This window comes from Dromiciops gliroides, chromosome 4 (assembly GCF_019393635.1).
Source record: "Dromiciops gliroides isolate mDroGli1 chromosome 4, mDroGli1.pri, whole genome shotgun sequence".
Lineage (NCBI taxonomy): Eukaryota > Metazoa > Chordata > Mammalia > Microbiotheria > Microbiotheriidae > Dromiciops > Dromiciops gliroides.
In genome coordinates this window covers 441,802,093-441,814,185 of record NC_057864.1, presented here as the reverse complement: position 1 = coordinate 441,814,185, position 12,093 = coordinate 441,802,093, and the positions used below count along the sequence as shown (strand labels likewise).

The 12,093-nt window shown below is 43.7% G+C and overlaps 1 protein-coding gene across 3 annotated transcripts; it reads left to right on the top strand.

The window, feature by feature from the left end:
• The first annotated feature begins 16 nt into the window (after positions 1-16).
• On the top strand, positions 17-11,504 carry AP4B1 (adaptor related protein complex 4 subunit beta 1). Of its 3 annotated transcripts, XM_044002467.1 has the most exons (12): positions 252-313; positions 779-960; positions 1,115-1,286; positions 1,667-1,891; positions 2,385-2,515; positions 2,931-3,078; positions 3,705-4,201; positions 5,261-5,344; positions 6,417-6,520; positions 7,304-7,511; positions 7,747-8,028; positions 8,336-11,504. In XM_044002467.1, the coding sequence occupies exons 3-12, from the start codon at positions 1,174-1,176 to the stop codon at positions 8,758-8,760; spliced, it is 2,217 nt and encodes a 738-aa protein (XP_043858402.1). In that variant the 5' UTR covers positions 252-313; positions 779-960; positions 1,115-1,173; the 3' UTR covers positions 8,761-11,504. The 3 variants fall into 3 exon arrangements, with proteins under 3 accessions (XP_043858404.1, XP_043858403.1, XP_043858402.1); XM_044002469.1 differs by lacking the exons at positions 252-313; positions 779-960 and adding an exon at positions 17-161; XM_044002468.1 differs by lacking the exon at positions 779-960 and having other exon boundaries at positions 233-313.
• Positions 11,505-12,093: the final 589 nt, after the last annotated feature.

Below are 12,093 nucleotides of genomic sequence, written 5' to 3'. Positions count from 1 at the left end.
GCGGGAACACAGACCGTAATAGTCGATCTCGGATCGCTAAGATCCGCCTCTGCCAGATCTGGCGGCTGGGAGAGCCTGAGCGTTCCCGCGGCTGCGGCTGCGCAGTGTGCGGCGAAAGGAACGATTTTACTTGGACTGAGGATCGGAGGAACTGGGTTCTGGTGAGTGGCAGGGGCAGCAGTTACTCATGGTTTCGAGAAGGGAAGGAGGCGGGATTTCCGGAGGGAGAAAAGATACATCCGGGCGCGGGGCGCAAGGCGGCTTCAGGCCGGAGAGGGCGGGACTGCTAGTGACTGGGAGGTCGTAGGCGAAGGTGGGGGCCAACTCCAGGGGTGGGGTGGGGAGGACGGCCTGTGGAGGGAGCTCCGGCGTGAGAGGTCTGGCCCTTGTGTCCGTAACCGACCGAGTGCCCCGTAGCAAGCCATTCCTCCCCTCTGGGCCTCAGTTTCTTCCCCTGTAAAACGAGGAGATGGGCACTTGCTCGTCGGGCGACGTGACCTTGGCCGTGTTTTTGAGTCACAGACCATAAGTTTAGCGCCGGAAGGGACCGTGGAAGCCATCCGGTTCGGGAGTCAGTTTGAGGGCCACGCCCATAGCCCCAGATGCAAATTATGTTGTGTCTGTTTTATATTTAGTTATATGTGCACGTGTTCTCTTCTTTTGAGTGCAAGCGCCTTGAGGGCAGGGACCGTTTCGTTTCCGTCCCTATCCCCAGCACCTAGCGCAGGGTAGTGCTTTACTCACTGCTTGTTGAATGAGTAAACGGCTTATTTTACAGATGAGGAAAGTGAGGCCCACCGCACAAAAGAGGAGGGTTACATAAACAGTAAGTGGTGGAGCCAGGAGTCAAAGACTTTGTGTGGCTGCTTCTGCTTTTGATGATGCTGTGCTGCAGCTTTCTCATCTATAGGATAAGGAGTTCGTTCAGTAAACGTTTATTAAGTGCCTGCCACATGCCAGGTGAGGGAGTTGGTCTAGGTAATTTACCAGGCCTCTTAAAGCTCTCACTCTTATCATAATCGATGTTAACAGCCTGTTAACTGGGGTGCTTCAGTCCTTGGGGAAGGTGAGGGCTCAAGTCCCCTCACCTTAAGACATTTCCTTTCTGCTGCAGGTTCCTCCCCCAGCCTAGATTGAGGACTGTAGAAACGGCCTCAGAAGGAGCCTGAAGAAATGCCGTATCTAGGCTCAGAGGATGTGGTAAAGGAGCTGAAGAAAGCCCTGTGTAACCCCCACATTCAGGCAGATAGACCTCGTTATCGCAATGTCATCCAGAAGGTTATTAGGTACCAGTTTTATTTCTTGTGCTTTTTCTCCTGCTTGCTCTTACCCACTCCTCTCATTGCTCCCTGCATATCCACATACATTTGAGCAATCCTGCCTCATCCTGAAGAAAGATGGTCATTTCCTGACCTGGCCCTTAAGTAAGTAAAGGTTATAGGGCAGGCTCTGGTGGCATAACAAGGACACTGAAAATCCAGTCACTTCCTTTTGTCATGGGGCCCAGAGTAACCCAGAAGGTACCCCAATTTTCACCATAACACTTTTAAGAATCTAAATGGGAAAATAATACATACATACACTCAGGAAAATAAACTTTAAAATCCTTACTGTTGTAACTTTGGGAATTTGAGGTTTTTTACTTTCATTGATATCTTGATTTTAGGCATATGACTCAGGGTGTGGATATGTCCAGTGTCTTCATGGAAATGGTGAAAGCCAGTGCTACTGTGGACATTGTACAGAAGAAGCTAGTGTATCTATACATGTGTACATATGCTCCCTTGAAACCAGACCTTGCTCTCCTGGCCATCAATACACTATGCAAGGACTGCTCAGACCCCAACCCCATGGTGCGAGGATTGGCACTCAGGAGCATGTGCAGCCTTAGGTAAGTGTTCTTTCTGTCCTCTCCTCCCTTGACCCGTTCAGTCATTCTCCCACCTCTAGTGTTCTGCTGGTGTAATTAGGGAATCAAGGAGTGTGAAAAAGGGTCAACTTATTTGTGATCTTATAGCACTGGGAAAAATATTGTTGTCCCTCAAATCTACCACTGGTTTGGTTTAGAAAATTCATGTAGTACAGTTATATCAATGTGAGGTTTTCTTTTTTCAACCTTCTTCCCTTTGTTTTTGTTGAAGACTTCTGAGCAATTGTAAACATGATCTTTTTGCTGCTTCTTCAGTGGAATTCCATGCAGAAGTCAGATAATGATTGCATTCAGAATTAGAAAGAGGTCTTTATTTCCTGATTAGATGTATATTACCAGGCTTTGCATTGGAAAGTGTTCCCTCAAGCTTCTGTGACCTAAGTGTTATAGGTGCTGAATCAAGTGAGGATTGGCTCTTCAAAGCCTGGCTGACTCCAGAGTGTTTTTTTCATAGGATGCCTGGAGTACAAGAGTATATCCAACAACCTATTCTGAATGGCCTTCGAGATAAAGCCTCCTATGTCAGGAGGGTGGCAGTTCTTGGCTGTGCAAAGATGTATAATCTCCATGGAGATTCTGAAGTGGGTAAGTGGCAGTCCTTCCCATCATTGTGAGTATTTACTGAGTATCCACAGTATTTAGAATAGTAAGAGTTGTATTTTCACTAGAAAGAAATAATAAAAACTTTCCTTATGAAATGCCATGAACTGTTAAATGAGATTTACTTCTGTGCACTGGGGCCTTCAAGTAGAATATAGTTCTTGATGTTTTATGAGGTTACAACTGTCATGTGTTTGAAGCCCAAGTGAGAATCCTTAGCATTATCGACTTAGACTGACCTGAAGGTCAGCATATGTTGCTTTACATTCTGTGGTTGCCACTTTGATTTTTTAACAGGTTTTCTGCTGGGTGTACTGGGATCTATTACCTAGTTTCATTCCCATGACTGAAAATTTTCTTCTTTAATGGGAAATTTTTGCTCTTCTGTGTTTCATTATAGATGGCACCCTGGTGAACGAACTGTACAGTCTCCTAAGAGACCAGGATCCCATTGTAGTGGTTAATTGCCTGAGAGCTTTGGAGGAGATCTTGAAGCATGAGGGAGGTGTTGTTATCAATAAACCCATTGCCCACCATCTCTTAAATCGGTTTGTATGTTAAGATGGGAGATTCCTTTTGGTTGTTATGCTCTATCAAGGAGAGTTCTTGAACAGTTTTCCCTGGGAGAGTAAAGAGAACCACAGTTATCAACTTTTCCATAATTTACTGAACAAAACCCACTTCTTTTCTTTGAGCTTGTCTGTCCACATACAGAGTATTAAGCAGGAGTGTACTCTGTGATGTTAGGTCCCATCTTGCTTTAGAGCCATTATACTGCCCAGAACCTGAGCAAAGAGGCTCCCCTCATCCCGACACATATACTTCTCGGTTAAGTTACTTGTGCTACCTTAAGATGTGGAGAATCCGAATCCAAGGTCAAGGATTAAGCCCTTGATCCTAGACTGGTGAGCATTATGCAGTTGCTTTTGGTTTTAGAGACAGTTTTGCATAAGTGTTAAGGTTTATACAGAATAGCTTCCCTCTTGAGGAAGAGTCCAGGGCCTTGTTTAAGAGGGAAGCTTTCCTGTATAAACTTGTTTAGAGCTCTATGTCCTTCCGTCAGAACTTAGTTTAAATGTTCTTTCCCATTTTAAGCAGCTAATGAGACATGGCTGCAGAGAAGGTATTGTGCTTTTGCTGCCCAAACAGTAACTTTATTTTCTTTCTGGGGCAGAATGCCAGATCTAGACCAATGGGGTCAGGCTGAGGTTCTGGGCTTCTTGTTACGCTACCAACCCCGAAGTGAGGAGGAACTCTTTGCCATCCTCAACCTGCTGGACAGTTCTCTTCAGAGCAGCAGCCCAGCTGTGGTGATGGCAGCCACCAAACTCTTTCTTGTTCTGGCGAAAGAATTCCCCCACGTACAGACAGATGTGCTCGTTAGAGTCAAGGGGCCCTTGCTGACAGCCTGCTCCTCAGAGAGCCGGGAGCTCTGCTTCGCTGCTCTGTGTCATGTGCGACGGATCCTGCGCAGTCTGCCCGGCCACTTCAGTAGCCACTACAAGAAGTTCTTCTGCTCATACTCAGAACCACATTACATCAAACTGCAGAAGGTGGAAGTACTGTGTGAGCTGGTGAATGATGAGAATGTCCAGCAGGTGCTGGAAGAGCTCCAGGGTTACTGCACTGACGTGTCGGCGGACCTAGCACAGGCAGCCATCTTCGCCATAGGTAAAGTGTCTGCTGCTGCTTCCTCCTTTGGGGCCAGTGGGGCCAGCTAGAGAGCTCCAGCCAGAGGAATGTCAGAGACCAAAGGGCAAACCTCAGTGGTAACAAGGCCTTCACTAAAGAACTGGGCAGTTGCTGATATCACATTAGCAAAGGAGGGTCCGTTCAGGACTAACCTCACCACAGGTCCAAGGATAGAGGTTTTAGATTTTCCTCATTTTAAGATAAAGCATTTAGAGTTTAGTATACCTTGCATTTGAATAAATCTGTATATGGTGCAAATGACCGTACTCATGTTATTCCAAAAAGCCTTAGAAGGCAGGTAGAATAGAGATTATAATTCCCATTTTATAGATGGAGAACCCAAGGTACAGAAAGTTTAGGGATTTACCTAGATAAACTGAGTCTAGATATGACTTCTCCTGACCCCTCATTTTATGTTGTTTCTTGCTATACCAAACTCCTTAGAATTTTCTTGTACTTAATGGTGGCACCCTTTGATAACACCTAGAAGCTTGCTCCTGTTGAACTATTATAAATACCTGGACAAAAAGGAGAGGAGCTTAAATTTTTTAAGCTTTAGGCGTAACATTAGGGGGATCCTATGACACAGGGAAAAAATCTCTTGGTTCTTTCGTAGAGGAAAGGAGAGATTAATAATGGTGGAAAGTAGGACCTAGAGTCAGAAAATTACTAGAAAGTACTCTTAATAGGTATATATCTAAGCTGTGCTGATATGTAACATCCAGCATTCCTCCGAGCTGCCACCTTAAACCCCCCTTTTTTGGCTAAAGTTTACAACTCATTTTTTAAATGAGAGATTTTTGCCCCCCACAACCCCCAAATTTATAGCGGGAATCAATGGGAAAAAAAATAGGATTTCTTTGACCAAAATTCACTTTACAGGCAACTTTGCTAGAATGTATCTGTTAGCTTATGACTTTAGCCCACTCAGTCTTTGGCTTAAAGAAGGTTGTCCACTGTTCAGATTTTTAGTTACTCAGTTGTATTTGGTGATTATTTCTTAGTTTACAACTTCTTTTGCCCTCCTTTCCTTGGTAGGTGGCATTGCCAGGACCTACACAGATCAGTGTGTTCAGATCCTAACAGAGCTGCTGGTGCTCAGGCAGGAGCACATCACCTCAGGTAATTGCTGTCTGGCCACATTCTTTACCAGCAATTCGGGTTTAACTTTTCTAAAGAAAGGTGTGCCTGGGTGGAGATTCTGTAGTCCAGAACCTGCAGAATGCAGGCTTTTTGCTCCTGGTTGGTGTTGGGAAAGCTTCAGGCCTTTCCTTCCTCTGTCCTCTACTCCATGCACAGTGGCTTCTTTCACTCTTTCACTCTCAGCAAGTATTTCATAAACACTTTGTCCTGCCACTGCACAGACTCATTCAAGTGTCTAGGAGTCCAGGAGTCCAGGAGTCACTCCACTCAGCAGCAGCAGCCAAGGGGAGGAACCAAGGCCAGAATTTTAGTGTTTCTCAAGTGGAAGCCACACTGTGGAGGCTTTTTTCCTTGGCTGTTGCTCCTCTTTAGATAAGAATATTTCTCTCCTGTTTGTTTGTTTGAAATCATCTGCTCAATTTAAACCGTAATTTTTAGAACAGTGATGTTCCGTAAAATTGTCCAAGGATTCTCTAATTTGCTCTGTGTAGTTCCCTTGGGCTTTATATCAGAGGTATGTAGAGTTCTGTGTCTTTTTTGAGTTCTTTATGTCTCTTAAAGTATCAAAGAAGTCTTAGCACAGGCCCTTGACATGAATTGGGCCATAGATGGCCCTGCATGATCCTGTGCTGATGTTTGGATTTCACACCAGCTATCTTCTTCAAATGAGATAATATATGTAAATGAAATCAAATGAGGTAATAGAGAAAGCATTTTGCAAACATCAAAGTGCTGTGGCTATTAGCTATCATTACTTCCTGAAACCATGACCAAAATGCAGAGTTATAAAGGGATCCATTATTTCTCTGCTTTGCCACTGGATTAGAACTAGTAATATTACAGCCAAAGAAGAAATCTGTTTTCTCTGATCTCTTGGTAAAAAGACTAATGTTGGGAAATGTTTGTCCCTCAGGTGCTTCCTAGACAAATTCTAAAATTCTTTAAGCGCCAGGAAATTTGACAGAGACATTGATGTGAATAAATGCCTGATTCTGGTTTGCTTTTATATGTGAGACTTATCACTTTCATGATGTTTTGTGTTTTGCTATAGCGGTGGTACAGACTTTCCGAAACCTGGTTTGGCTTTGTCCTCAATGCACTGAGGCTGTGTGCCAGGCCCTTCCTGGCTGTGAGGAGAACATCCAGGATAGTGAGGTACGGTCTCAGCCTTATTTCCTCTGAGGAGGAGGGTGGGATGCTTAGGACTGTTGTGCTCACTGGTATTATAACAGGTAATACAGAAGATATTACAGCACCTGCCCAACTAGACTCTGAAATGGGATCTTTTAGAATTCATTTATATGTTTGAATCACAAATGACTTGCTAGAGTTGTGCTTTTGAGCAGTTGGGGGCCATATGTTTTTGAGAATTCCGCTGTCTTCCTCTAGCCTATTTTTAGTAAAGTAATTTAGTGATGGAGCTATGTGGCATAGTGGATAGGATACAGCATGTGGAGTCAGGAAGATGTGAGCTCAGATACTTACTAGCTGTTTGATCCTGGGCAAATCACAGCTTTGGCACCCTCAGTCTCCTTATCTGTGAAATGGGAATAATAATTCCAGGTTGATGGGAGGATCAAAGGAGACATCTCTAAAACACTTTGCAAATCTTATAGCGCCATATAAATTTTAACTGTTACTCTTGTTGTTAGTGAAATTCATTTGGCAATCATTTGAAACATTAGAAAAATTAGGCACACTGGCCCCAAACCTTAGGAGACCCTCCTGCCAAATACACCCAGGCTCTGGGAGCCTTGGCAGCCACTTCTGTGCGGTGGCGTATCTGCCTCCTTTATGGCAGGCTCTAGGGGAGAGGATCAGCAGCGATAGCCAAACTAGAAGGTTAGATGTTTTTTTCCCTGGGCGGGAGAGGCAAAGCTGAAAGTCCCTTTATGTTCTGCTCCTTATAGGCCTCTTCTTACTTTCCTGACTTCCTAGGGAAAGCAGGCGCTGATCTGGCTCCTTGGAGTACATGGGGAAACAATCCCAAACGCTCCATATGTGTTGGAGGACTTTGTGGAAAACGTGAAGGCAGAGACATTTCCAGCAGTTAAGATGGAGTTACTGACAGCACTGCTGCGCCTCTTTCTCTCCCGGCCTGCTGAGTGCCAGGACATGCTGGGCCGCCTGCTATATTACTGCATAGGTGGGTCCTTTGGGAGGAACAGCCCCTGCCCTGACCCAGCACTGATCATCTCTATGACTTTGGCTCATTGGCAAAATCTGTCTGGACTCTGAGAAGAGCCTTCCTGGCTCTTCTTTCCTTCCTTGCTTTTGGTTTTTCCTCCCTCTCCTCTTTTCCTTTTTTGGTGGAATATGCATAGCATGAGGATGGTGAGAAAATGTTAAAAATCATTTGCATCTCGGATTTTCTCTCCTAGAGGAGGAAAAGGATATGGCGGTACGGGACCGAGGGCTCTTCTACTATCGCCTTCTCTTAACTGGCATTGATGAGGTGAAGCGAATCCTGTGTAGCCCCAAGTCTGACCCTTCTCTTGGGCTTCTGGAAGACCAAGCAGAAAGACCTGTGAACAGCTGGGTCTCTGAGTTCAACACATTAGTGCCAATGTATAGCAAAGCGTGCTGGGCAGCCATCTCTTCACTTCAGGTGTCAGAGCCTCGTGGCCCGGAACCTTCTGGCCCTGGAGTCCTTTCTGCATCAGGTGAAAACTTTTAGGGGGCTTAGGACTTATCATGATATGTGGTTTTTGTTCCTTATCCTTTTTTCCCCCAAAATATAGGAGAGCCTTTATTTTATCATTATTATTATTATTATTGGAGAGCCTTTATTATTTTGCTGATTGAGAAAAGTTCATCCAAGTGAAGCCACCAGTGTACTTCAGAGTACTGGTTATTAAACATGTTTCCAAGAATGAAAAATGCCTTATACTTTTAGAGATTTGGACATTTAAACACATGCTGTGTATTAAGCACGTCTCTTATAGAAGGTTCTGTTTCTTTTCATTTTAGGATCCTTAGTTTCAGAGAACAAAGAGGAGCTGCAACCTCTTTCTGACTCTGGATCTTTCCTCCTGGTCCCTAATGGCCAGCTGACTGCTGAGCAGTTTGAGAAAACTTGGCTAAGCCTAGAAGTGGCCCACCGAGAAGTGTTACCCTGGCAAGGAGTAGCCCATCCTGACACCATCCAGACAGCTCTGCAAATGGTGAACATCCAGACCATTGCCCTGAGCAAGGCCGGTGTCCAGCCCTGGAAGGCCTATCTTAGTGCCCAGGATGGTGCAGGCTGCCTCTTCCTAACAGAACTGCTGTTAGATCCTGAGCACTCGGAAGTGCACCTCTCCGTGAAGCAAAGCCAGGCCAAGGCTGAGGCCCTGAACAGTTTTACTTCTGTATTAAAAACTGTAATTGGGACAATTGTGGGCATAAAATCTTGATAGATTCTTGCTGCCTTTGTAAAGAGGCATAAATAATGATCCAAGTTCATCATTTGTTTTCTGATTCCTTAAGTTTGAATAACATTAGAGGAAAGGGAAGGTAGAAATCCAGGAACCAGGATTCTTGGGTGGTTTTGAAGGTCATTCTTTCTGTGGACAGATGACTTCATATCTCTGCAGTGGTGCTGTGTGCTTCATTCATGATAGAGATGTAGGTAAAGATGTAGAAGTGATTAAAGGGGGCACCTAGGTGGCACAGTGGATAAAGCACTGGCCCTAGATTCAGGAGGGCCTGAGTTCAAATCTCGACTCAGACACTTGACTCTTACTAGCTGTGTGACCCTGGGCAAGTCACTTAACCCTTATCGCCCTGCAAAAGAAAAAAAAAGTAATTAAAGTGTTTGGCTGTTTAGGATCATGAAATCTTAGTGTTGGAAAGATCATCATTATCTGCTCCTGCTGCTTCATGTCATAGATGGGGGGGGGGGGTCAACTGGCCCTAAACCACAAGTCTAGTGAGTGCCCAAGCCAGGCCTGGAATCCAGGTTCTTGACCTGATCCGATTCTCTTTCATGCCTCAAAGCTGTTTTCTTGCACCAAGTGCCTGAGGAGGCAGTGCCTGCATGCTCCCCCATTTTGTTGATGAGGGACTTTGTGGCTCAGAGAGGTGAAGTAACCCAACAAGTTATTAGACTTTTTGACCCTTCCACTACACAAATGAAAGCATAATGCCATTCTGGTGGAGGCTTGAGTATTATTTCTGATTAGGCATGAGGGTCTATATAGATGAAGGCCTTTATCATTTCCTATTATCAATGAACATTCATCTCCTTGAAGGTATCTGCCTTTTTAGATGCTAGTAACTGGTTTTTTCCCCACTGTTTTGCAATATCAAATCGTGTGGAAAACATTTAGAAATCCGTCTGGATCATGGATCCAGTAGGTTCAAAGAAGAGATCAACTGCTTTCGTGTTTTGAATTGCTCAGAAAAGCAAACCCAAACCCTAAATGTTAAAGTATGGAGGAAAAGGTTATGCCAAAAGAGGGCCCGCTCTGTCAGCTTCTCCCAAGCTAGAAGTGCCTTAAAGGTGCTGGTGACCTGAAAGCAGGCCAGAGCTACTCCCAAAACAATAGAGAGGCAGCCTAAAGGGGAAATGTTGGATGTGAGAGTTGGCACCAATCAACCAGAAGTTAAATCAGTGTCTATTTCTGTGCCCAGAACTCAGGGTCTGGGGACATACAAATAAATTGAAGCAGCCCTTGTCCTCGAGGAATTTATATTCTATTAGAGGAGACAACATGCACACATAATAAGTAAATACCAGGTAATTCTGTTAGGAAAAGGGTGGTGCTTGAGCTTAGGTTTGAAGGAAATTGGGGGATTCTTAGAGATAGGTGAAGAGAGAGTGCATTTTTGGCATTGGGAACAGCCTGTGCAAGAGATGGAGTGTTTTTTGTGAGGAACAGTAAGAACCAGTTTGGCTAGACGGATAAGTGCATGAAGGGAGCGTCATATAACAGGCTGTAACCAGGTCATAAAGGCCTTTAAATGCTGAGCTGAGGGGCTTCCATTTCACTTTGGAGGTGAGGAGGAGCCAGAAGAGTTCATTGAGCAACCAAGTGACTCGACCAGAGCTATGCTTTAGAAAAACAAGTTTGCCAGATATGTGGAGGGTGAATTGGAAAGGGAAGACACTCAAGGCAGGAAGATAAACCAGAAGGTGACTGGATAGTCTTGGAGAGGTGAAGAAGGCCTAAACTGGGATGTTGGCCTCATGAGGGGAGAAAAGGGAACTGATACAAGAGATGTTGTGGAGCAGGATGTGCCAACTAATTGGATATGTGCCAGGAGAGTGTAAAGTCAAGGATGACTCCTGGGTAGGGAACCTGGGTGATTAGGATGGTGGCGTTCTTTGCTGATCAGTAATGGGATGCAGCTTGTGACTAGCTGTTGTATTTCTAGCCCAAGTGAGAGAGAAGACCCAGTCTCAAGCTGGGGTGGGGGTTGGGGTTGGGGGTAAGTTTCCAGGAGCTTGGCTGTGAGAGAAAGAAAAAATATGGAGGAAGAAAAGACTAGTGTTAGTGAATTGATTGATGAAAATTAAAAGTCAATTGTGATGTCAAACTGAAGAAACTGAATATAGCTCACCTGTTGAATATATATATATATATATATATATATATATATGTTATATATATATATTAAATAGACAAATTATCCAGAATAAGGACTGACTTTTATTGACTGCTACTACTTTATACTAATTTAATAAGAAAAGTAAACAAGACTTAAATAACTTCAGAGTTAATTCTTCAGTACTCTCCAACAACTTTGTTTCCTTATGGCTTTACTGTTGGAAGTAAATTAATATTAACCTTTTTTTAAGCTCTAAGGTTAGCTTATACTGTGGGAATACAATGTTTCTTTTCACATCTCCATCAGTGAGTCAGTAAGCCCCATTTAATAAACATCTACAATGGTCAGAAACTGGAAAGTTGTAGAGGTAATAAGGAGAATACCTGACTTTGAGGAAGTTAAAATCTTTTTTATAAATAGTCATATATTTTATTAACTAACATCTTCCACCCATCACCTTACTGGAGATAATCTACATATAAAGCTGCTTTTTTTTTTCTTTAAAGCATGTTTTTATTTTTTTAATTATATGGGAAAACAATTTTTAACATTTTTTTTCTGGTGGGGCAATGGGGTTAAGTGACTTGCCCAGGGTCACACAGCTAGTGTCAAGTGTCTGAGGACAGACTTAAACTCAGGTCCTCCTAAATCCAGGGCCGGTGCTTTATCCATTGTACCACCCAGCTGCCCCCCATGCTTTCTTAATTTGCTTATGATATCACCCTTTATGTATTGTGAGGCCATTTTTTTTTTCCACAGAAGGAAAAAAGAAAAACAACAAAACTGTTCATTTAAAGTCTCTGAGCTCTTGTCTTCTTGGAGTAGTCATCAGGAGAAAACTAGACTCTGGTCTGGATTCTGGTTTGGAAAGCTGGACTCACTTCTTTAGCTGTTGAACTGTTGGATTTTTACTAATCCTTAGCATAGCATTGTCAATGATCAAATTAAACAGTGAGAGTTCTTCAAAATAGAACTCATACTCAAACTCGATATATATTATATATTACATTCCATTCCATTCCCCATTATATAATACAGGGTCGAGGTAGTTATGCAGTCTATAACACTTCTTACCACCATGTGTCCGAATCAAAGCCAAATTTAGTAATGTGTCCATGACACCTGAAAATGTCATGTCAGAAGGAGAACTCTCCAGAGGCAGTTTTTGAAGGACCTTCCCCTTTTTGGGGAGGAAA

What these genes read in the sequence shown, in the direction of transcription:
- AP4B1 (XM_044002469.1), top strand. Translation starts at nt 1,174, where the DNA reads ATGCCGTATCTAGGCTCAGAGGATGTGGTAAAGGAGCTGAAGAAAGCC. An exon ending in AGGAGCATGTGCAGCCTTAG is followed by an intron (nt 1,892 to 2,384) that starts GTAAGTGTTCTT and finishes TTTTTTTCATAG; the next exon opens with GATGCCTGGAGTACAAGAGT. An exon ending in AGAACATCCAGGATAGTGAG is followed by an intron (nt 6,521 to 7,303) that starts GTACGGTCTCAG and finishes CTGACTTCCTAG; the next exon opens with GGAAAGCAGGCGCTGATCTG.